At 41.8% G+C, this 25,948-nt stretch overlaps 1 protein-coding gene across 3 annotated transcripts in view; it reads left to right on the top strand.

Moving 5' to 3' along the window:
• Nucleotides 1–20,998, top strand: part of ZDHHC9 (zinc finger DHHC-type containing 9) — a 40,728-nt gene extending 19,730 nt beyond the window's left edge. Inside the window, exons 5-11 of one of the 3 annotated variants that reach the window (XM_025371667.1) lie at nt 632–790; nt 9,767–9,904; nt 10,846–10,894; nt 11,756–11,858; nt 13,067–13,170; nt 13,574–13,670; nt 17,780–20,998. In XM_025371667.1, the coding sequence (XP_025227452.1) occupies nt 632–790; nt 9,767–9,904; nt 10,846–10,894; nt 11,756–11,858; nt 13,067–13,170; nt 13,574–13,670; nt 17,780–17,896 (767 nt within the window). In that variant the 3' untranslated portion in view covers nt 17,897–20,998. The remainder of the gene's footprint in view (nt 1–631; nt 791–9,766; nt 9,905–10,845; nt 10,895–11,755; nt 11,859–13,066; nt 13,171–13,573; nt 13,671–17,779) is intronic. The other 2 variants (XM_025371668.1, XM_025371669.1) reach the window with 2 other exon arrangements.
• The last annotated feature ends 4,950 nt before the right edge of the window (nt 20,999–25,948 follow it).

Raw genomic sequence — 25,948 nt, 5'->3', positions numbered from 1 at the left:
AGCCAGGCATGGTGGTGGGCCCCTGTGATCCCAGCTACTCAGGAGGCTGAGGCAGGAGAATCACTTGAACCCAGGAGGTGGAGGTTGCAGTGAGCCAAGACTGAGACCACACCACTGCACTCCAGCCTGGGCGACAGAGTGAGACTCCATCTTAAAACAAAAAAAAAGTTTAGTAGCAGCTGCCATATTGCTCACTGATAAGATATGAGAATGACCTTTCCCCACCCTTGTTAACATGGGGTATTTTTGTTCTTTGTGTTGCTTTTTAATATGATAGGTAGAAATGGTATCTTTGTGCTTTAATTTTTATTTCTCTGATTATTAGTGAAATTGGATATTTTCATTTAATGTATTTTTAGCAATTTTTTTTTAATGAATGTTTTTGTTTGTAATCAGAAAAAAAGTCTCGAAGAAACACTTTTTCATATGTATACCACAGAACTGCATACACTTAGTGGAGTTTTATGGGCATATTCTGTGATGTTGAGTGTCTAGTCTGTAAATGATTGCCTAGAGAAGACAGTAGGCTTAGGGAACCTTTGAATGCCCCCATTGGGTTTGGAGAGGTGGTGAGACTTTTGGGCTGAAATAATGGCAAGCTGTGATATTAGCTGTCTTTATTGATTTACAGAAGCTACCAATGGTGCGGTGCCCCAGGGCCAGCGACCACCCCCTCGTATCAAGAATTTCCAGATAAACAACCAGATTGTGAAACTGAAATACTGTTATACATGCAAGATCTTCCGGCCTCCCCGGGCCTCCCATTGCAGCATCTGTGACAACTGTGTGGGTGAGTAAAACTACGGGGACATTGCCTAGGGAAAAGGCTGAGTTGAACAAGAAAGTCAGGGTGGTCACCAATTCTTGGGAGAAATCAGTGGGGAAGGGAAGATAGATTTAGATGGAAAATGAGCTAGATTTAGATAGGAAATTTAGATAGGCAACAAGCTCCTGAAAAACTGCAAATCAGCTGTACTTATGTAGATCGAATCACAATTTAAATATCCTCTAGCCTAAACTTTACAAAAACCTCTTTAGTAAATGAGAAAAATAAACTTTACCTATTTTTGAAATTTAGATTTTCCTGTACTGGATTTTCACGTGGGACCCACCTTATATAGTGGGAGGAGACTCCTAGTCCACTGGAGGGCAGTATTGAGGAAGGAAGGCCTAAGACACAACCCAAGAAGAGGAAAGTTGCTAGTAGCATTTATTGAGTTTCTACTACATGTTGGGCACTGTGCTAGGTGATTTACCTTTCTCTCATTTAAGACTTGTAACAGCCCCATGAGATTGGTATTATCCCCATTTTACGGATGAGGAAATAGGTGAAGCACCAGTATGTAAGTTCATATAATTAGCATAAGATGAAGCTAGAGCAGGTCTGATTCCAGACTGCTTATTTCTTCTCTCTGCTGCTGCTGCAAGAGGGTCGGGTATAAGTGTGCATAATACAGTGGTCTGTGCTTCCATCCACATATATGTGGCTTCATTGTAATCACTACCTACTGTGTGCTAAACCCTGGCCAAGATGAGAAACGGGCCATAAAGATTCCTGTTGATAGACCTATATGTGAAATTGCTTATATCATCACCAGGCATACTTCTAACGTTCTTTTTAGAATTACTTTTTCTTGAGTTCCCATGATTGGATAATGTTTTTTCTGTATACCATGTGGCATTCTGAGGGCGTTGCTTTCCTCTTACTAGTCATTTCTTTAGGCAAAGGTTGGGAGATATATCTTGCTTTATGTGGTAAAAAGCTATATGGTGCTCTCTTCGGCAGCATGTATACTAAAAAACTACTATATGTAGATAAGATTTTTATAAATCAAAACCCATTTTACTATTATTATTTTTAAAATTTTACTTTAAGTTCCAGGATACATGTGCAGAATGTGCAGGTTTGTTACATAGGTATACATGTGCCATGGTGGTTTGCTGCACCTATCAACCTGTCATCTAGGTTTTAAGCCCCAAATGCATTAGGTATTTGTCCTAATGTCCTCCCTCCTCACCCCACCCCACCGACAGGCCCCAGTATGTGTTGTTCCCCTCCCTATGGCCATGTGTTCTCATTGTTCAGCTCCTACTTATGAGTGAGAACATGCAGTGTTTGGTTTTCTGTTCCTGTGTTAGTTTGCTGAGAATGATGGCTTCCAGCTTCATCCATGTCCCTACAAAGGACATGATCTCATTCTTTTTTATGGCTGCATAGTATTCCATGGTGTATATGTGCCCCATTTTCTTTATCCAGTCTATCATTGATGGGCATTTGGGTTGGTTCCAAGTCTTTGCTATTGTAAATAGTGCTGCAGTAAACACATGTGTGCATGTGTCTTTATGGTAGAATGATTTATAATCCTTTGGGTATATACCCAGTGATGGGATTGCTGGGTCAAATGGTATTTCTGGTACTAGATCCTCAAGGAATTGCCACACTGTCTTCTACAATGGTTGAACTAATTTACACTCCTACCAACAGTGTAAAAGTGTTCCTATTTCTCCACAGCCTCGTCAGCATCTATTGTTGAAGCCCATTTTATTTTATTTTATTTTTGAGATGGAGTGTCACTCTGTCGCCCAGGCTGGAGTGCAGTGGTGTGGTCTCCACTCACTGCAACCTCCACCTCCCGGGTTCAAGTGATTCTCCTGCCTCAGCCTCCTAAGTAGCTGGTATTACAAGCGTGCACCACCACGCCTGGCTAATTTTTTATTTTTAGTAGAGATGGAAGTTCATCATGTTGGTCAGGCTGGTCTCAAACTCCTGACCTTGTGATCTACCCACCTAGGCCTCCCAAAGTGCTGAGATTACAGGCATGAGCCACCGTGCCCAGCCCTCGAAATCCATTTTAAATGAAGCAGGAAACTTGATGTTTAAGGAAGGTCTATACCCAGTAATGAGATTGCTGGGTCAAATGGTATTTTTGGTTCTAGATCTTTGAGGAGTTGCCACATCTTCCACAATGGTTGAACTAATTTACATTCCCAACAACAATAGGGTTCCTATTTCTCTGAAACCTCGCCAGCATCTGTTGTTTTTTGACTTTTTAATAATCGCCGTTCTGACTGGCATGAGATGGTATCTCAGTGTGGTTTTGATTCGCATTTCTCTAATGATCAGTGATGTTGAGCATTTTTTCATATATTTGTTGGCTGCATGAATGTCTTCTTTTGAGAACAATGAGAACACATGGACACAGGGAGGGGAACAACAAACACCGGGGCCTACTGGGGGATGGGGAGGGGAGGGAGAGCATTAGGAAAAATAGCTAATGCATGCTGGACTTAGTACCTAGATGATGGCTTGATATGTGCCGCAAACCACCATGGCACACATTTACCTATGTAACAAACCTGCACATCCTGCACATGTACCCCAGAACTTAAAATTAATAAAAAAAAGAAGGGCTGATGTGAGGTAGTATTTCCTTTCCTTATTAATATTCTTAACTATAAGGAACTCATACAAATCAATTTTTTTAAAAGCACTTTTTTAAAAAAAATTTTTTAAAAGCACAATTTTTTAAAATACACAATTTTTTTAATGTTCCGGGAGAAATATAGACAGTTCATAAAAATATAATTGGCTAGTTATCATGACTAATAGTCAAAGAAATGATTTCAGGATGCTTTTTTTTTGGAGATAGGCTATCATTCTTTTTTCCAGGCTGGAGGGCAGTAGCACAATGACACCTCACTGCAGACTCAACTTCCTGGGCTCAGGTGATCCTCCCACCTCAGCCTCCCAAGTTGCTGAGACTACAGGCATGCACCACCATGCCTGGCTATTTTTTTTTTTTTTTTTTTGCATTTTTTGTAGAGATGGGTTTTCCCCATGTTGCCCAGGCTGGTCTCAAACTCCTGAGCTCAAGCAGTCCACCCGCCGCAGTCTCCCAAAGTGTTGTTATTATAGGTGTGAGCCAATACTCCCAGCCCAATATGCTTTTTTTAAATCTAGAAAATCAGCAAGGAAAACCTGATATTTGTTCTTCCACTAGTAAGTGTAAATTGGAACAAACTTTTTGGAAGGCAACCTAATAAGAGTAATCAAAAACCTTAAAAACATCTATACTTTTTGATGCCAGTGGTTCCCTTTCTAGGGAGTCTGTCCCATGAAATCAGAGATGTGGGAAGATATTTAGGGGTAGAAATGTTTAACTCAGGATTATTATGACAATTAAAAGTTGAAAAGAACCTAATTGTGTACCAACAGACGAGTAGCCAAATAAATTATAGAGCTGGACGTGGTGGCTCACTCCTGTAATCCCAGCACTTTTGGAGGCCGAGGTGGGCAAATCACTTGAGGCCAGAAGTTTGAGACCAGCCTGACCAACATGGTGAAACCTCGTCTCTACTAAAACATACAAAAATTAGCTGGACATGTTGACATGTGCCTGTAATCCCAGCTGAGATCCCGGCTGAGGCACAAGAATCAAAAACCCATGAGGTGGAGGCTACAGTGAACCGAGATCGTGGCACTGCACTCCAGCCTGGGTGACAGAGCTAGACTCTGTCCCTAAATAAATAAATAAATAAATAAGTAAATGGACATTCATACATTAGACTAATGGAAAGAGTTCATACCAGAAAGCTAAATGACACAAAACAGGAGAGAGGCTACATTTACCGTGTGAAGTCAGTTACCTATTTAAAAAAATATATAATGAGGTATAAAGAAATATGCAAGGAAATACAGGAAATATGCCACAATTTTTATAATTTATTATCTATAGGTTGTGGGATTATGAGTGATTTTGTTTCTTTCATTTTTTCATATGCTGTCCTCCACTGCTGTGATTTCTTCATGTTTCTTTTTATTTTTTTTCAAGTTTTCTATAATGAGCATGTATTACTTGTATTATCAGAAAAGATGTGATTTAAAATACTGTAAAAAATATGTATCTGTATAACCATTCTTCTCTATACCTTTCTTCCCTTTCCTGAAAAGATGTAGCCTCCTCAGCAGGAGATAGACCATTTTTACAGCCTTATTTTTTGACCAGTACACAGCCCACTTTTCTTTCAAATTGATGTATTTTATTCTTTTCTTTTCTTTTCTTTTCTTTTTTTCTTTTTTCTTTTTTTTTTTTTTTTTTTTTTGTGATGGAGTCTCGCTCTCTCTCCCAGTCTGGAGTGCAGTGGTGCAATCTCAGCTCACTGCAAGCTCTGTCTCCTGGGTTCACGCCATTCTCCTGCCACAGCCTCCCAAGTAGCTGGGACTACAGGCGCCCACCACCACGCCTGGCTAATTTTTTGTATTTTTAGTAGAGATGGAGTTTCACTGTGTTAGCCAGGATGGTCTCGATCTCCTGACCTCGTGATCTGCCCCCCTCGGCCTCCCAAAGTGCTGGGATTACAGGTGGGAGCCACCGCACTGGCCCAAATTGGTGTATTTTATTCTCTTGTAACCTTTTATCCATCAAAATAACACATGTTCATTGTGGAAAATATGGGAAGTACAGAAAGTATAAATAAAACTTAATCCTAAATTCACTCTCCATTTTGCTATATTTCCTTCTAGTGTTTCTGCAAAATTGGACTGTAACATGATAGTTTTTAATCCTGCTTTTGTCATTTAACATTCTATCCTATTTTTCTGCATCTTTAATAAATGTTTCTTTAATATATTATTTTAATGACTGCATAATCCATCATATGGTTCTATTCAAGTTTATTTAGGCAGTCTTCTGTCATTAGACATTATTCATTCTTCTACTTTATTCATTGTTATAACACTGCAATCGTAATTATTAAACATAAGGATATGGAACAATTGGAACCTTCATACATTTCTGGTGAGAATGTAAAATCATGCAGCTGCTGTGGAAAAGTTGGTGGTTCCTCAAAAAGTTAAACATAGAATTACCACATGACCCAGCAATTCCACTCCTGGGTGTACACCTATATTAGTCTGCTTGGGTTACCATAACAAAATACATCAGACTGGCTGGCTCAAACAATGGGAATTATTCTCTCACAATTCTGGAGGCTGGAAGTCGAAGATAGAGGTGCGAGAAGGGATGGTTTCTGGTGAGGCCTCTCCCCCTGGCTTGCAGATGGCTGCCTTCTTGCTGTGTCCTCATGTGACCTTTTCTCTGTGCTCACACACTACTGGTGTCTCATCCTCTCCTTACAAGGACCCCAGTCCCATTGGATTAGGGCCCCACCTGGATGACCGCATTTAACTTTAGTTACCTCCTTGAAGGTTCTGCCTCCAAGTGCAGCCACATTGGGGGTTAGGGCTTCAACATATGGAACTGGGGAATGGGGGAACAGTTCATTCCATAACAATTGCCAAAAGAATTGACAACAAGGACTCAAAACCTACTTGTATGCCAGTGTTCATTGCATCATTATTCACAGTAGCCAAAAGGTGGAACCAACCCAAGTGTCTATCAACAGATGAATGGCTAAACAAAATGTGGTATATACATACAATGAAATATTATCTGGTCATAAAAAGGAATACAGTACTGATACAATGTGGATGAACCTTGAAAACATGCTACGTGGGAAAAAAAAACAGACAAAAGGACAAATATTGTATGGTTCCGCTTATATGAGATATCTAGAATAGGCAAATTCATAGAGACAGAGTGTTAGAGATTGCTAGGGGATAGGGGAAGGGGGAAATGGAGAGTTACTGCTTAATGGGTGCAGAGTTTCTGTTTGGAGTAATGAAAGGGTTTTGGAAATAGATAATAGTGATGGTTCCACAACATTATGAATGTAATTAATACCACTGAATTGTACACTTAAAATGGTTAAAATGGCAAATTGTATGTTATGTATATTTTACCATAATAGATTTTTTTTTTTTTTAAATAAGGTCTCACTCTGTCACCCAGGCTGGAGTGCAGTGGCGTGATTTCAGCTCACTGCAACCTCTGCCTCCCGAGCTCAAGCGATTCCCCCACCTCAGCCTCCTGATTAGCTGGGATTACAGGCGTGCACCACCACGACTTGCGAATTTTTGCATTTTTTGGTAGAGATGGGGTTTCACCATGTTGGCCAGGCTGGTTTCAAACTCTTGACCTCGTGATTCCCCTGCCTGGGCCTCCCAAACAATACAAAATTTGAACTTCAGCTGGGTGCGGTGGCTCACGCCTGTAATCCCAGCACTTTGGGAGGCTGAGGCGGGCAGATCACCTGAGGTCAGGAGTTTGAGATCAGCCTGGCTAACATGGCGAAATCCCGTCTCTACTAAAAATACAAAAATTAGCAGGGCATGGTGGCGGTCACCTGTAATCCCAGCTACTCGGGAGGCTAATGAGGCTTGAACCTGGGAGGCGGAGGTTGCAGTGAGCCGAGATCACACCATTGCACTCCCAGCCTGGATGACAAGAGTGAAACTCTGTCTCAAAAATAAGTAAATAAAAATAAAAATTTGAACTTAAAATTTCTGTGCGCATTTCTATTTACTTAAGAGAAATTACGAAAATGGATTTATTCTGCCAAAGGGGTACAAGCTTTATGAAGGCTCTTGATACGTACTGCCAAATTGCTTTCTGGAAAGGTTCTTTCATTTTATGCTCCCACAAGCAGTATGTTAGAGTGTCCATTTTACCTTATTCTCACTAGCACTGAATTTTATTATTTATGTTCTTATTTTGATAGGCATAAAATATGTTACTGTTTTACTAGTATTACACTGAATTATTGGTGAATAGGAAAAATGTTAAATACAGGTTTTATGGTATTTATTAGTTTTTGCCCTATTTCCTTTTTGTTTGTTTTTTGTTTTTGTTTTATGTACAGTTGACCCTTGAACAATGCAGTTTTGAACTGCATGGGCCCACTTAATAATGAGGGTTTTTTTTTTTCAATAAATACAGTATCAGTGGGTTCCTCATCTGCAACCAAACGCGGATCCAAAATACAGTCGTCCCTAAGTATCCTTGGGGTATTGGTTTCAGGGATTGCCCTTGAATACCAAACCCCATGCATTCTCAAGTCCTGCAGTGGCCCTGTGGAACCCATGGATATGAAAAGTCAGCCCCCTGTATCCGTATCTGGGGGTTTCATATTTTGTGAATACTGTATTTTTGATCTGGTTTTAGTTGTGGATGCAGAACCTGTTGATACGGAGGACCAACTGTATTTATTGAAACAAATCCACGTACAAGTGGACGCACACAGTTCAAACCTGAGTTGTTCAAGGTTCAAATGTACAGTATTCACAAGATGCAAAACCTGTGTACACGAGGGGCAACTTTTCTTATCTGTGGGTTCTGCAGGGCTGCTGAGTGACTTGAGTATGGGTGGATTTTGGTATCTGCCTGTAATGCTTACCACAATCAAATGAACATATTCATCACCACACAGTTGCCATTGTGTGTGTATGTGCGTGTGTGTTGTGGACACTTAAGATTACTCTCTTAGCAAATTTCAAGTAACTTTTGACTATTATTTTCTTGACGAAGTATTTGTATTTTCCTATTGATTTCTAAGAACTTTTCACATAGCCAGGTACAACTTTACGTAGATTGCCATTGGTTTTTTTCTCTTTAATTTTCTTTATGGTAATTTTAAGACACACAAAATTTTTTTTTTTTTTTTGAGACGGAGTCTCGCGCTCTGTCACCCAGGCTGGAGTGCAGTGGTGCGATTTCGGCTCACTGCAAGCTCCGCCTCCCAGGTTCACGCCATTCTCCTGCCTCAGCCTCCAAGTAGCTGGGACTACAGGCGCCCGCCACCACACCCGGCTAGTTTTTTGTATTTTTAGTAGAGACGGGGTTTCACCATGTTAGCCAGGATGGTCTCGATCTCCTGACCTCGTGATCCACCCGCCTCGGCCTCCCAAAGTGCTGGGATTACAGGCTTGAGCCACCGTGCCCGGCCAACAAAATATTTTTTAAATTTTTAATTTTTGGTTGGTATTTAGTAGGTATATATATTTATGGTGTACATGAGAAGTTTTGATACAGGCATGCAATGTGTGATAATCACATAATTGATCGCCAAGGAAATGCAAATCAAAACCACAAAATTTTTTTAAAAGTTTATGGAGTCAAATCTATTTTTCCTTGTCATCTGTTTTCTTCCAGTACTTTTATGCTTAGAAAGTCCTTCTGCATATAGCGGACAAATAAACATTTATTCTTTGTAGTTATTTTATGGATTTGCTTTGTTTTTACATTTAGCTCTTTAATTCATCTGGAATTTACTATGACAAGTAGTATGAAGACAAAAAAGAAATTGATCCATATTTTGCACCAAATAGCCAATTGTCACGTAATTGTTTATGGAATAATACTTCCTTTCACCTGATTTTGTGATGCTGAGTTTATTAGACAACAAAATCTTATCTGTTCTAAGATCTGTTTCTGGGCTCTTTCCATTCCATTGAGCTATGCCATACCATTTTAAATATTGTAGTTTTACATTTTTCCTTGGCTATTTTCACCTATTTATTCTTCTTGAACTTAGCAGGCCCACCGATTAATATTTTATTTGGACAAGCAGTGTCTCTGCTTTTAATGAGCAAAGTGAGGCAGATCACTTAACCTCTCCATGCCTTTGTTTCTTCATCTGTAAAGTGGGGAAAAGAGTATCTCCTTTTGCTCAAGTTCCAGGGAAATTGTGAGGATCAAATGAGATGGTTATGAAAACATTTTGAAAAAATAAAAATATAAAACCCTGTATTTTTTACAACTGAAATAGACAATGATCCTGGAGGTCTTTGAATTAGATATTATGCGGATGGCGGGGTTGATTTTTGTTCTGGAGTCTTTTGGCATTGGACTCTCTCTTTCTTCCACAGAGCGCTTCGACCATCACTGCCCCTGGGTGGGTAATTGTGTTGGAAAGAGGAACTACCGCTACTTCTACCTCTTCATCCTTTCTCTCTCCCTCCTCACAATCTATGTCTTCGCCTTCAACATCGTCTATGTGGCCCTCAGTGAGTATGCAGGGCAGTGTCCGTTGTTGGAGTGGGGCGGGGTGGGGGAAGAGTTAAGGGCGGCTTAGAGGGTGGTTGGGTTTCCTGGTGGTACCATTGTGAAAGGTACCTTAGGACAGGTTAGAAATGAGCACTGTTATCTGCTCTTGAGCAGGGTTGCAAACCTTAGTGCACATCAATGAGTATTACTCAGTGTGTTGGCCTTTTCTCTGACCAACTGCTGGGGCCTGGGGCCATAATTACTGGTCTGTATCCAGAGTACTGGGGCATTTCTGAGGTCATCCCAAAGGTTGGGGATATATTTTGTCTCGGAAAATCCTCTCTTCTTCTGCCTTGTAAAACTTGCCTTGTGCTAAGGGGTAGAAAAGGGTTTTGCCTGAGAAATGTCTTTTGGTAGCTCACGGTCTATTTTGGGAGATAGAAAGCACACCCACATGTGTGCATGTGCACAAACATACACACACCCACACACACACACACGCACACCAGTCTAAGGGCAGATGTGATGTGGAGTTAAGGGAGTGGTCTTAAGACAGCTTCCTGGAAAGAGAAGAGTTCTGAGCTGGATTTTGAGCAAGGGAAGGACACGTATTGGCAAGGAGAGAGGATTTTTCTTGGGTATTTCTGATTTCTTTTATCTGTTAATATCCCCCTCACATGTCCATAGTTGGGGGCTAGGGAAAAGGGAAGGGATCCTACTGCTTGGCTTCTACCCATCTCTCTAGTCCAGGGCCTGGTCCTGCACTGAAAATGTGAACTCTTTAGTCATGAGACTACCAGCTAGGAGATGAAGCTCTTCACCCTTGCCCGAGTGAGAGCTTAGCTCTTGCCAGTGTGTAACATGGGAAAAGGAGGGAAGGAAGTGAGTAGGCACTAGGATAGTGTGTAGTTTTGACTGAAGTCACTAATTTTTCTCTCTACTCCTCCTCCCAATTTCACAGAATCTTTGAAAATTGGCTTCTTGGAGACGTTGAAAGAAACTCCTGGAACATATCCTCCCCTGGCAGTATGTCCCTCTAAAGCCTTCTTAAGCTACTTTCCAGCATGCTTTCTCCCCACATTTCTCCCACTATCTAGTTTTTCAGACATCAGAGAGTGCCAAGGTCTAAAATAATTAAAAAATATATATAGTCTTAGTGGTAACAACCAGAATGGAAGATGACCGGCACTAAAAGGGAGTTCTTTCCTTCACTCCCTGCTCAGAACGGTGGCTGCATTTCTGCAAAGGGGGTTCAGATGAGATTTCTATAAATCACATCCTCTTTCTTTTCCCTCACTAGTTCTTCATTTATGAATCTTTTTTTTTTTTTTTTGAGACAGAGTCTTGCACTGTTGCCCCAGCTCGCCTCCTGGGTTCAAGCAATTCTCCTGCCTCAGCCTCCCGAGTAGCTGGGACTACAGGTGCCTGCCACCACGCCCGGCTAATTTTTTGTATTTTTAGTAGAGATGGGGTTTCACCATGTTGGCCTGTTTTTGAACTCCTGACCTTGTGATCCGCCCACTTCGGCCTCCCAAAGTGCCAGGATTACATGAATTTTGTTTTTTGACAGAATTTCCATTGGCAGTGATGGCCAACATTGTTTAGCTCTGGCCACTCCCACACATCCCCTTCCAAGAGTCAATGATGAATAAATAGGCAAACCCTTAAATATCCTAGATATGCTAGAAATTCTTTCATAAGGGATCTATCCAGTAAGTTCAGAATTCATCTGTTGTTATATATATGGAAACATGACTTTTTGTGATATACGTTCCAGGAGGTAAAGATGGTGTGACTGGTGCCCTGAATATGGGTGGAGGCATCAAGTCTCCTGATGTTGAGTTCTTCAATATTCCTTAACCACACCTCACTGTTCTAGAAGTCCTCATTTGCTTCTTTACACTCTGGTCCGTCGTGGGACTGACTGGATTTCACACTTTCCTCGTGGCTCTCAACCAGACAACCAATGAAGACGTGAGTCAACTTACTCTTCTCCTCACCACATATTCTTCTTCCCAAAGCCTATCCTCTTGCTACTTGCTAGAGAACTACTTGCTAGAGTCTCCAGGGCCTGGGAGGTTGAGGCAGGCAGAAACGTGGTGTGCGAGATCGTTAAGTCAGATGTGTGGAAGAGAAAGCAGAGGGCTTTGTTTGGAGTTGAATGCTTGTGGAGCATTAGGAAGAAGAGGTTGAAAAGTTGGGTGGGTATATAGCCTTTAACTGTTCATAGGTCCTTAAAGGCTAGCTGGTGCCTCTCTTTGGCATGGAGAGGGACAGTTGCACTGGATGAATCCTTGCTATATAAAAAGTTACCAATTAGGCTGGACGTGGTGGCTGATGCCTGTAATCCAAGCACTTTGGGAGGCTGAGGCGGGCAGATCACCTGAGGTCAGGAGTTCGAGACCAGCCTGGCCAACATGGTAAAACCCTGTCTCTACTAAAAATACAAAAATTAGCCGGGTGTGGTAGTGCGCACCTATAGTCCCAGCTACTCGGGAGGCTGAGGCAGGAGAATCGCTTGAACCTTGGAGGTGGAGGTTGCAGTGAGCAAAGATCATGCCAATGCACTCCAGCCTGGACGACAGAATGAGACTCTGTCTCAAAAAAAAAAAAAAAAAGGTACCAATTAATCTACATTCACTGTAGAAAATCAGAAAATACAGATGAGCAAAAAAGAAAAAGTAAGTTCCTCTTACTTTACTTCTTAGACATCACCTTTGTTAGTAGTATGATTTATATATTCTAGACTTGTCTAGACTTGTTTCCATGTTTATTTGTGTTTATATTATGTACTTTTAAATAAAAATAATATATATCATTCAGTTATCTGCTTTTTTCACTATTGTGAGCTTTTTTCATGGCAGTGTATTTCTTTTTTATTATGATAAAATATACATAATATAAAGTGTGCCATATTAAATGTCTTTCAACCCTGGCGATCAATGGGGAGACAGATGTTGCAGCCAGATTGCCCTCACATCCTAAATGTACAGTTCAGTGGCATCACATTGTTGTGCAACCATTGCCACCATCCATTTCCAGAACTTTTTTATTATCCCATGCTGCACGTGTTTCTTCAACATTATTATTTTTTTCTTTTTTGTGTTTTTTAAAAATTTTATTATTATTATTTGTTCTTTTTAACATTATTTTTAATGTCAGCCTTGGCTTTTATCTTGTAGATCAAAGGATCATGGACAGGGAAGAATCGCGTCCAGAATCCCTACAGCCATGGCAATATTGTGAAGAACTGCTGTGAAGTGCTGTGTGGCCCCTTGCCCCCCAGGTACTCAGGGCACTCAAAATTCCTGGGACTTTTGGGATGAGCAGCTCAACCTGGTCCTGTTACCTGGTCTGATGTGTTTTTCTGAATGTGGCCTCTTGGTGTCAAATAGGTCTTCCCAGGGCTTGCCACTTGGTACCATGTCTATATGGACCATAGACCATGGGCTGGTTGTTTTGGAGGGATGATCTTTCATTCTTATTTCATTTGTTTGTTCCCTGGTTAATGTGACATTTCCTGGTTTGTGGAAGAAAAAGTGAATGGGAGATAAGAGGCGTGTGCTGTGTTCAGGCTAGATCGCCAAAGGACAGGTTTATATTTTCCAGACTATGCAGCAAAATTTAGTAGGCTGGGTGGGTGGAGGGGTGAATGCCCAGTTCTTTGTTAACTCTCTTATCTCCTTCAGTGTGCTGGATCGAAGGGGTATTTTGCCACTGGAGGAAAGTGGAAGTCGACCTCCCAGTACTCAAGAGACCAGTAGTAGCCTCTTGCCACAAAACCCAGTAAGTGTTCCTGACTTAAGGCTGGGTCAATGATAGAGAGGGCGGAGGCCAATTTACAGCTTGGAAATATAATTAGGCAATATTGTATTCTAATCACCCCAGCTTCCCTGCCTCTACAGCTGCCCTGACATTGCCTTCAGATCTTTGTGCCCTTGATGTAGATTAAGATTTAGTCATTTCTTTGGTGTATATTGAGTGACTCTGTGCCAGCCACTGTACTAGCTGCCAGGGATATACCAATGAATGAGGCAAACGACGTCCCTGCTCTCAAGGAGCTCATTGTCTAGTGGGGGCAAGAAACAAGTAAACAGGCCATTGCTCAACATTGTGAAAAGTGCCTTGATGAGGAAAGCATAAAATGCTATAGGGGCAAAGATAGAGGTCAGGGGATTGTATTAGAGTTAGTGATGTGGTTACCTTGGTAGAAGGGGGCTTCCTAACTGGAATATGCAGATGTTGTGGAAACTCTCCCAGCTGTCCTATTTAAGATATATAAGTGTATCTTTAAAGTATGTAAAGTACTTTCCAAAAAAAAAAATTACTTGAGCTTTTTTTTTTTTTTTTTTTTGGAGATGGAGTTTCACTCTGTTGCCCAGGCTGGAGTGCAGTGGTGTGATCTCGGCTCGGCTCACTGCAACCTCCGCCTCCAGGTTCAAGCAGTTCTCTGCCTCAGCCTCTGAGTAGCTGGGATTACAGGTGCCCGCCACCATGCCTGGCTAATTTTTGTATTTTCAGTAGAGACAGGCTTTCACTATCCTGGCCAGGATGGTCTCCATCTCTTGACCTCGTGATGTTCCCGCCTCAGCCTCCCAAAGTGTTGAGATTACAGGCGTGAGCTACCATGCCCGGCTGAGCTTTCTTTTTTTTAATAAGAGCTTTATTGAGATATGATTCACATACCATAGATCCCCCCCCTTTTTTTTTGAGACAGAGTCTCTCTCTGTCGCCCAGGCTGGAGTGCAGTGGCGCGATTTCAGCTCACTGCAACCTCCGCCTCCCGGGTTCAAGCAATTCTGCCTCAGCCTCCTGAGTAGCTGGGATTACAGGCATGTGCCACCACGCCCAGCTAATTTTGTATTTTTTAGTAGAGACGGGGTTTCTCCATGTTGGTCAGGCTGGTCTCGAACTTCTGACTCAGGTGATCTGCCACCTCGGCCTCCCAAAGTACTGGGATTAGAGGCATGAGCCACTGTGCCCAGCTAATCCCTATTTAAAATGTATGATTCGCTGATCTAGAATATTCACAGAGTTGTACAATCATTATAACAATCAATTTTAGAGCATTTTCGTTACCCTTCCACCCTAAGAAATCCTGTACCCATTGGTAGTTACTCTCCCTTTCCCCTCAACTTCCCCAGCCACACCCCTAGGCAACCACTAATCTACTTCCTTCTAGTATAGATTTCTCTCTTCTGGGTATTTCATGTAAATGAAATCATACAGTATGTGGTCTTTTGTGATTGGCTTCTTTTACTTAGCATGTTTTCGAGGTTTGTCGATGTTGTACTATGTAGCAGTACTTTGTTCCTTTGTATGGCCAGATGATATTCCATTATATGGATATACCACATTTCATTTATCCATTCATCAGTTGATGGACATTTGGATTGTTTCCACCTTTTGATTATTATGAGTGATGCTGCTATGAACATTTGTGTACCAATTTTTGCATGGACATATATTTTCATTTCTCTTGGCTATACACCTGGGAGTAAAATAGCTAGGTCATATGGTAGCTCTATGTTTAACCTTTAAGGTACTGCTGAACTGTTTTCCAAAGTGGCTGCACCATTTTATACCCCTACTAGCAGTGTCTGAGGGTTCCAGTTTCTCTACATCCTTGGCAACACTTACTATCTGACATTTTGATTCTAGCCATCTTAGTGAGTGTGAAGTAATATCTCATTGTGGTTTTGATTTGCATTTCCCTGATGACTAATGATGTCGAATATCTTTTCATGTGCTTATTGGCCATTTTTATATGCTCATTGGAGAAGTGGCTGTTCAGAGCTTTTGTCTATTTTTTAATTGGATTGTTTGTCTTTTTTGTTGAATTGTAACAGTTCTTTATGTAATCTGTGTGCAAGTCCCTTACCAGATATACAACTTGCAAATATTTTCTCCTATTCTGTGGGTTATCTTTTCATTTTCTTGATAGTGTCCTTTGGAGCACAAAATTTTTAAATTTTGATGTAGTCCAGTTTGTCTATTTTTTTCTTTTGTTGTTTGTACTTTTTGGTGTCATATCTAAGAAACTGTTGTGTAATCCAAAGTCATGAAGATTTATGCCCCTGTTTTCTTGTTAGAGTTGTACAGTTTTAGCTCTCACTTTTAGGTTTTTGATCCATTTTGAGTTAATTTTTGCATATGGTGTGAGGTAGAGGGTCCACATTCTTTCTTTTGCTTGTAGCTATCCAATTGTCTCTGCACCATTTGTTGAAAAGACTGTTCTTTTCCCATAGACTTGTCTTGGCACCCTTGTTGAAAATCTAGAAATGTGAGAGTTCATTTCTGGACTTTCAGTTCTATTGTATTGCTCAATATGTCTGTTCTTATGCTAGTACCACGCTGTCTTGATTACTTTAGCATTGTAGTAAGTTTTGAAATCAGGAAATGTTAGTCCTCCAACTTTATACTTCTTTTTCATGATTGTTTTGGCTCTTCTGGGTGCCTTAAATTTCCATATGAATCTTAGAATCAACTTGTTGTTTATGAAAAGAAGCCAGCTGGAATTTTGATGGGGATTTCATTGAATCTATAGATCAATTTGGGGAAATATTGCCATCCTAACAAGATTAAATATTCTGAGCCATTTGCATGGACTGTATTTTCATATATTTAGTTTTGATTTGATTTCTTTCAACAACATTTTGTAGTTTTCAGAGTATAAGTTTTATACTTTTGTTACATTTATTCATAAGTATTTGATTATTTTTCATGTTATTGTAAGTGAAATTGTTTTACTAATTTCATTTTTGGATTTTTCACTTGGAGTCTATAGAAATACAATTGATTTTTATATATGGATCTTATATCCTAAAACCTTGCCAAACTTGTTCATTAGTTATTTTTTGTTTGTTTGTTTTTGTTTTTATTTTATGAGATGGAGTTTCACTCTGTTGCCCAGGCTGGAGTGCGGTGGCGCCATCTTGGCACGCTGCAACCTCCACCTCCTCGGTTCTAGTGATTCTCCTGCCTCAGCCTCCCAAGTAGCTGGGATTACAGGTGCCCACCACCACGCTGGCTAATTTTTGTATTTTTAGTAGAGACCGGGTTTCGCCATGTTGGCCAGGCTGGTCTCAAACTCCTGACCTCAAGTGATCTGCCCGCCTTGTCCTCCCAAAGTGCTGGGATTACAGGTGTGAGCCACCGTGCTCAGCCCTTGTTCATTAGTTCTAATAGATTTTTAGTAGTTTGAACTTTGTTTTAAAATAGAATCATACTTTTAAGTGAATGCTTTTTATAAGATACATAATTGTTCTCTACTTTGCCTTTCCTAAATTTTGAATTTCCTTTTAAACTACAGCAACCCATGTTTATATTATTGTTGTCAGTTTTAATATTATTTTTTAAATGAGTCTGGACTCAAATTGTAACAATCTAGGTTAGTTATTCTTGGTTCAAAGTGGGGAAATGTGGTATTTTAGAATCACTTGGGGACATTTTCAAACCACATATGACCAGCTGAAAATTTGGACACTTGGCCTTCTTTGGTTCAGAATCACTATTCGAGTGACCTGTGTGTTTGGGCAGAAACACAATTGAGGACCATTGGGTCAGGCCTTGTTAGATAAGTATGTTATGACACTTATTCTGAAGTGGGGAGGACCTGTGTAATTATTTGTGATCCCTATTATTATGACTATTAATAATAATAGAAAAATCTGTTCCCAACAGACAGTTAAGGATTGAACTCAAATAAACTTCAGTTGTGTTCTGCTGAGAAGATGATAGCCTGGTGTTGGTTCTGAGTTTGGTGTCGGTGGCTGCATATCTGTAGCATCAGTACGGTGAGGGGGCTGAGAGGAAGAGTTCAGTGTCTAAGGCTTATCTGCATTTGGATTTTGAGGGACAGCTTTGTGTTGAATCTGATATCTTTTCCTTCTCAGGCCCCCACAGAACACCTGAACTCAAATGAGATGCCGGAGGACAGCAGCACTCCTGAAGAGATGCCACCTCCAGAGCCCCCAGAGCCACCACAGGAAGCAGCTGAAGCTGAGAAGTAGCCTATCTATGGAAGAGACTTTTGTTTGTGTTTAATTAGGGCTATGAGAGATTTCAGGTGAGAAGATAAACCTGAGACAGAGAGCAAGTAAGCTGTCCCTTTTAACTGTTTTTCTTTGGTCTTTAGTCACCCAGTTGCACACTGGCATTTTATTGCTGCAAGCTTTTTTAAATTTCTGAACTCAAGGCAGTGGCAGAAGATGTCAGTCACCTCTGATAACTGGACAAATGGGTCTCCTGGGCCCTGGCACTGGTTCTCCATGGCCTCATCCACAGGGTCCCCTTGGACCCCCTCTCTTCCCTCCAGATCCCAGCCCTCCTGCTTGGGGTCACTGGTCTCATTCTGGGGCTAAAAGTTTTTGAGACTGGCTCAAATCCTCCCAAGCTGCTGCATGTCCCGAGTCCAGAGGCAGTCACAGAGACCTCTGGCCAGGGGATCCTAACTGGGTTCTTGGGGTCTTCAGGATTGAAGAGGAGGGAGAGTGGGGTCAGAGGATTCTCCTGGCCACCAAGTGCCAGCATTGCCCATGAATCCTTTCAGGAATGGGACAGGTACCTTCCACTTGTTGTATTTATTAGTGTAGCTTCTCCTTTGTCTCCCATCCACTCTGACACCTAAGCCCCACTCTTTTCCCATTAGATATATGTAAGCAGTTGTAGTAGAGATAGCAATTGACATTTCTCGTAGACTACCCAGAAACTTTTTTAATACCTGTGCCATTCTCAGTAAGAATTTATGAGATGCCAACGGCATAGCCCTTCACACTCTCTGTCTCATCTCTCCTCCTTTCTCATTAGCCCCTTTTAATTTGTTTTTCCTTTTGACTCCTGCTCCCATTAGGAGCAGGAATGGCAGTAATAAAAGTCTGCACTTTGGTCATTTGTTTTCCTCAGAGGAAGCCCGAGTGCTCACTTAAACACTACCCCCTCAGACTCCCTGTGTGAGGCCTGCAGAGGCCTTGAATGCACAAATGGGAAACCAAGGCACAGAGAGGCTCTCCTCTCCTCTCCTCTCCCCTGATGTACCCTCAAAAAAAAATGCTAACCAGTTCTTCCATTAAGCCTCAGCTGAGTGAGGGAAAGCCCAGCACTGCTGCCCTCTTGGGTAACCCACTCTAAGGCCTCGGCCCACCTCTGGCTATGGTAACCACACTGGGGGCTTCCTCCAAGCCCCACTCTTCCAGCACTTCCACCGTCAGAGTCCCAGAGCCACTTCACCCTGGAGGTGGGCTGTGGCCCCCAGTCAGCTCTGCTCAGGACCTGCTCTATTTCAGGGAAGAAGATTTATGTATTATATGTGGCTATATTTCCTAGAGCACCTGTGTTTTCCTCTTTCTAAGCCAGGGTCCTGTCTGGATGACTTACACGGGGGGGAGTGTAAACCAGAACTTTTCATCTATTCGAAGGTGATTAAACTGTGTCTAATGCAAACTTCCTGCCTCCTCCTTCCCCCTTCCATTTCAAGAATATGTTTGTGTGTAGGGTGGGGGTGGGGGTTGGAAGGGGTTGCTTGTTACTCCCCAAACTTCCATTAACCAGGGCACCCTTGGGTTGGAGAGCTAGTTCCCAAACTCTCCATTGATCTATACTACATTCTGGGCTGAAGTTTATCTTATTCTGGACTATGAAGAAAGGACTTTCAAGGAAGTATAGTGTGAACAGGATCGGGAAGGTAGAGGGATTATATTTACTTAAGAGAACAAGCTCTATATTCGGATATTGTTTTGAAGCAGATGGATGCCGTTAATTGCTAATGAGCCTTGGTTATTAATGCAGGTTCATCAGGGCCTCCCCTTGGAAATATTTGATCAGTGGTCTTTTACAAGTGATGGTATATGTTTATTTCTAGGTGGTGTGTAATCAAGACTCCTTATCAATTCCCATCTCATACTTCCCAGTTAATTGGAATTAATGAAATTTGGCTGCTCCCAGACTTTTTCCATGTCTTCCTGTTTTCCTTGTAGCAGGATTTAAGTTGAGCATTCGAGAGAGAGAGAGAGAGAGAGAGAGAGATTGGAAGAGAGATGGGGAGAGGCTGACTCAGATCCCTCTCCTGTCTTCTTCTTCTTCTGGTTCTCTCTGTTTTTTTTTTTTTTTTTTTTTCTTGAAGTTATAAAGCCAAACCTGGAGAGTTTGTAAGTTGTTAGGTTTTCCCAGGTAACCTGGCACTCATATGAACCCCATTTTAATAAGTACTCAGCCCATCTCCTCTCCCGGGCTCAGATGGATCTCTCTCCTCCCTCACCTTACCTCAAGTGTTCTCTTGAGGACCCTTAGGTCAGACAGAGAAGCTTTCTCTTTCTGATGGGGAGGGTCAAAATGGAAATCTCTTATCTCTAGTGTGAAATGATTTTTTTTTTAAGTTTCTGCTTTTTCATACTCCCTGCCCTCTTTCTTTTCCTTAATAAATCTTCTGTGTTTAAGATGTTGGCCTGAAGATCTGTCCCATTCATACCATGCACCAGCCGGGACTGTCCCTATCTGATCAGAGGGGAGATTAAAGAATCAATCTTCCCAGGGGAAAAGGGCCTTAAATTGTTTGGTCTTTTCAATGGCTGACACTGTCTCCAACTCTCCCCTTCCTCCTTTTTCCTCAAGCTTCCTATGCACCCTACTTTCCCAGGCCAGGATGGTTGGCACTGATCCCAAACCTCTGGGGGCAGGTGGAAATTGGCCGTGTTGAGCCATTTCTTCATGTCCATTCAGCTCTGAGGCCTTCCTGGCCCTAGCTGAGATCATCATCTCCTCCTTTGCTTTTTTCCCCAGGAGTGAGGTTGGGTTAGAGGTGGATTCTGATTCTATAGCAGCTAAATTCCATTCTCCCTGTCCTGACCATCCTGCCTTTACCCGTAAAGCACCCGTTCCTACTGACCAAATCTCTTTACCTTGTTGGAGAAAAAAAGTATTTTGTTTTTAAATCTATTTTCTAACTTAAATGCAATTTAATATGTAAATCTCTGCACTTTTGTGTGAGCCTACAAATGTGTATGTGTTGGGGGTTTTTCACTCTCTGGTATTTCTTAATAAAGAAATCTTTCTTTTGGGGGGAAGCCAATTAATGAAGGAGCCTTGAGTGGTTTTAGAAATACAGGGCTGTCTGTTTCTTTGTGCTTCTGCCTCATTTCTTTACTTGTGCCTAGTGTGAGTGATTGGCCTCCCTCCCCCACCTTTTGACCCCCTTCCTCTGAGAGGGCCCCCAACTTAGTGGGGCAGAGAGAAGGACCTGTCCTGTGTCTGGTACCCCTCTGGGACCACTTGGATTGGCTCTAGTAGTAACCTAGCAACCCAGCCCCCTTCCCTCTCCCCATGGCCTGGCCCTATTAGTCCTTTTCTTCCAGCTCAGTTCATTTTATACTCCTGAGCTGGGACCAGGCCAGGGAAAATCACCAAGGGAGCACAGTAAATGGTTTTAAAAAAATGATAATTTGTTCTCGTGCCTTGGTGCTACTAAAGAAGAGTCATGTTCCCAGTAATTCAAAAAGCATTTGTGTCAGTTTGGAGAATACATTCTAGGAATCTCTTGCTGTTCTTGGTGGTAGGCTTTAGAAACAATGTCAAAGGCTACAACTCTGAATATCGTTTGTTTTAAAGGATGCAAGCCCAGCTCACAAAAAAAGAGAATCATTATAAACTTTATGTTTGAGATTAATATGAAAGGGCAATGGGAACTGCAAATCTACATCAGTAAAACTTTCAATGTTCTATACGTTAATGTAGGTGGAAAAGACTGGTATAATTAGCTAGACCTAATTATTTTACAAATGAACGCAAAATGTTTTTACAGTTTTAATATATACACTGAATTTCCAGGAGTGCAACAACTGTGTACATTGGGGGAAGAGGATATTCTATTTTGTTCAAAACTTTACTAAGTAAGAGTTGCTCACAACTTTTGAAAATCATGTCACTGATGACAGTGCCATTCATGGGTATTTAAGTTGCCAATATGACATACCTGTATGAGTCTTCATTTATAGAGATTGCTTTCACACTGATGTTACATATAGGTAGAAGCACCTCATACTCTATTATATGCTTTAGTATAGTCTTGCCTTAGGTATCTGTATATTGAAATACATATCCTATTACAAATTACTTTTTATTTCTTCTTTTTAGTCTAATTAGTATATTATGTTACTATTCTTGAAATTATATGCATAAGCAGGTCATATTAACTATGAAGTTCATTTCAGGGTGGCAAAAGATGCATGCAAAATATGACATATACCAAGGGAGTGCTAGGGCTGCTAGTTTTGAGAATCGCTGGACTACATTATCTCAAGGGTTCCTTTCTAACCCTTAATATTTGGAAAGCTTGGAGAGATAATAAACATCCTCCTCCCCTCACACCCTTAATGTGCTTTTTAAAAATTTAAAGCTCGTTTTTGAAAATTGGAGAAGTACAGAATAGTAAGATTTGAAAAAATCACCCATAACCTAATCACCAAGATGTCATAATCACCAGTAATGTTTTAGTGGATTTCTTGGTAGTCTTTTTTTCTGTGCACATGCTTTTTTAAACATAACTGGAATTCAACTGTAAATGTAGTTTCGTAAACCTGCTTTTTTAACTTAGTATTTTCCATATCATTAGAAAGTATTGAAAACACTTTTTTTTTTTTTTTTTGAGACAGGGTTTCACTCTGTCATCCATGCTGAAGTGCAGTGGTGCAAATTTCAGCTCACTGCAACATCCGCCTCCCAGGCTCACACAATCCTCCTGCCTCAGCCTCCCAGGTAGCTGGGACTACAGGCACGCGCCACCAAAGCTGGCTAATTTTTTTGTAGAGACGGGGTTTCACCATTTTGCCAGGCTGGTTTCAAACTCCTGACTTCAAGCAATCCGCTTGCCTTGGTATCCCAAAGTGTTGGGATTACAGGCGTGAGCCACTACACCCAGCTGAAAATACTTCTTTTTTTTGTTGTTGTTTGAAAATACTTCTTAATGACTTTGTAACACGTACATGTCAGGCATTTAAGAGTTTCTGATTTTTCATTATTACAAATAATGCTGTGATGAACTTCCTTAAATATGGGTGTGTCTGTGATTATTTCTTTAGGACAGATTCCTAGAAGTGGGATTATTGAGTCAAAGGGAATGCTCTTTTAAAGGCTCTTGATAAATATGGCCAAATTGCTTTACTGAAAGACTGTCCCTGTTTGTTTTGCCAGCAGTGTATCAGAGAAGACTCTAATCAACCCATGTCATTTAAACCTTTCGAAGTTTTATTTTAGCTTTTTTGAGACAGAGTCTTCTTTGTCACCCAGGCTGGAGTGCAGCAGCACGATCTTGGCTCACTGCATTCTCCACCTCCGGGGTTCAAGTGATTCTCCTGCCTTAGCCTCCTGATTAGCTGGGACTACAGGTGTGCACCACCACACCTGGCTAATTTTTATATTTTTAGTGGAGATGGGGTTTTGCCATGTCAGCCAGGCTGGTCTCCAACTCCTGACCTCAAGTGATCTGCCCACCTCGGCCTCCCAAAGTGCTGGGATTACAGATGTGAGCCACCGTGCCTGGCCTGAACCTATGGTAATTTGATAGTTGTAAACTTATATCTCAGTGTTATTTAGTTTATATTTACTTGATTAATAGTGAAGTTAAACACTTTCTGCACCTCTCCTCTGCCTTATGTTTATTACCATTTGTATTTCTTCGGTAAATTGTCCTAATCTTTTGTCTATTTTTCCTCAGGCGTTAAGGGGTTTTCTGATTGATTGATTAATAAATTAGAACTTAGAGCTCATACTTCACCATGGGCCAGGAAATGAAGGGGCCTTTGATTTAGAAGTGGCTTTACAACTCTGGAACCCAGAGTAGAATTACCTCCCTGACATTTCAAGTCCTTAACTTTCTTCATGCTCCCTTGTTTGCCTTATCACTGCCTTTTCTGCCAGCCCTTGCCCTTCTTCAGTTGTTTAGCTGTTCCAACTTGTTAAAAGGGTTGGGGTTTTCTGCCCAAATAGGAGACATGATGATTATTTGTCATAAAACACGGATGCTGTTGAACAACATAGCTTAAAGGAACATATTGATCATGTAGTCTATGCTTCTCTCTCTCTCTCTCTTTTTCCCTTAAATTAAATACTGTAACTTACCCAGGGTCACATAGAGAGTTACTGTTAGAGCCAAGACCAGAACCCAGATGTACTGGCTCCCAGTCTAGAGAGCTTTCTGGCATAACTGATTGGTCCTCTGTCAAGCAGGTGTAGACAGATAAGAGAGTTGGAATAACTGCATATGACATTTGAATGAAATGAAGCTTTCATTTATTTAACATTCAATAAATACTTGTTGAAGATTGACTGCATGCTAGGGTTAACTTTAGGAGAAATTGTAGTACCAACCCTCGTAAGTTGAGAAACAGCAATGATTTTTAGGATTATTTGCCATTTGGGATATTACTGATAAGCTCTCCATTTTAGGCATACAGAGGACTGACTATATATAGTCAGGCTGATATGAGGCTGGTTGTTGGATTTTTGTTTTAAACTCAATGCTCTCAAGTCTCTCTCCAGACCCCCGCATTTAGGTTGAACTGATGATGTGGTTTCTTTAGCACAGAAAGTCAGGAAATTGCCTTGCTAAGTTCCCACAGTCAAGTTGGCTGTCCCTTTGTGAGGGCCATTGCTCTGGGCTCTTTCTGACGCTATCCCTGGTAGGTCCCAGAGGCAATGGTATACAAATGCTATATTGGTCACTGTGAAGTTATAGGAAAAGGTGAAGCCTACATATCAAGTGCTATAGAATTCCATTTATTTAGGTCCTTCCTGGAGGAGGAGTCTTGGCTGAGTCTAGAGGGGAGGCAGTTCCTTCCCACTTGATTGTGTTGTTGGCTGAATAATCTGTAATATGGCCAATGTTGTGTGAGAAGCTATGGTAGCCTCTATTGTGAAGGAGAGGTGGGAGAGCCACTTCTTTTCCCCAGTGGGAAACCTCATACCTCATCCTGAATTTCCTGACTTGGGAGGGGGGAAGGGCCTTGTTGGGCCTTGTTGAGACGATGTGCTTATTTTTCCCGTAAGAAACCTCGTTTAGCCTTTGTTTTAATGCCCTAGGTCTCTCATGGCCCAACCGTGGGCGGGGAGCTCTGTGAGTAGGAAATGAGAAACTGACTCATGGGGGCTGGGGCCTCAGTGCCATGTATCAGATCACAGTGCCATAGGGTTTGGGGTTTAGAAGAGGGAATTTGCGGAGGCCTTTGGGGGGCTGATCAGAACCTGCTGGGGTAGTCTAAGGTGAGGTTGTGAGATACAGAGGAAGCAAGTGAGAGAGGACATGCTTCATTTGGGCTGTGCCGGTGCCTCCAGCTGCTTCTCCTGACAGGAAGGAGACACAGAAGGTAGCTCTATATGTAAAGTGCTCTGGCACAAGTGGAGGTGCTCCCTAGATGACTGCAATTATTCAGTACCCTTGGGGCTTTGAGGCTGTTAGGGCTCTTGCATCTTTGGTGAGGATCATGCCTGCGGTTTCCTGGCACCCCGAGTCACTAAGGACGGTGGGATGAATGCAGCTGAGAACAAGGCCTGGAAGTCAAGTGGCCTTGTCCTCACTCTGGTGGCAGCTCTCCCTCCAGTAACCCCCTTCCCAATGCCCAAGGCAGTTAATTCTGGCAGAAACAGAAAGGAAGCTAGGGGTCTTCATCTCCATCCCACCTCCCAGGAGATGGTACTGCTTTAGTGGGAACAGGGTGGGGGCCAGGAAAAGGTGGCTTCGGAGGAAAGGCTATGCTGACCCCAAATCTCCCCCTCTTAGACTCTGGACAGCTCCTTAGTGCAGGCCCTTCTTCACAGGGGTGAAGGTCTTGAAGGGTCCTGTGAAAATGAACAGTTATTGGATGAGGGAAATAGTTATTCCCCCTGCACCTCTTGGACCCCAGCAAAGCCTGTGGCCATGGGAACCTGAGCCTTGTTCTGAGGAGAGCTGGTTAGAGGGAAGGGCAGAGCCAGCTAGGGCTTCAGACTGGAGCTTTAGGTCAGCAGAGTCAAGGACACTGAACATTTAAGGGAAGAGAAAGATGGACCTGAAGAGACAGTTAGGGACACTTTGTTGA

Source organism: Theropithecus gelada, chromosome X (assembly GCF_003255815.1).
Source record: "Theropithecus gelada isolate Dixy chromosome X, Tgel_1.0, whole genome shotgun sequence".
NCBI lineage: Eukaryota > Metazoa > Chordata > Mammalia > Primates > Cercopithecidae > Theropithecus > Theropithecus gelada.
Note: the sequence above shows the minus strand (reverse complement) of the source record. Positions and strands in the feature narration are given on the sequence as shown.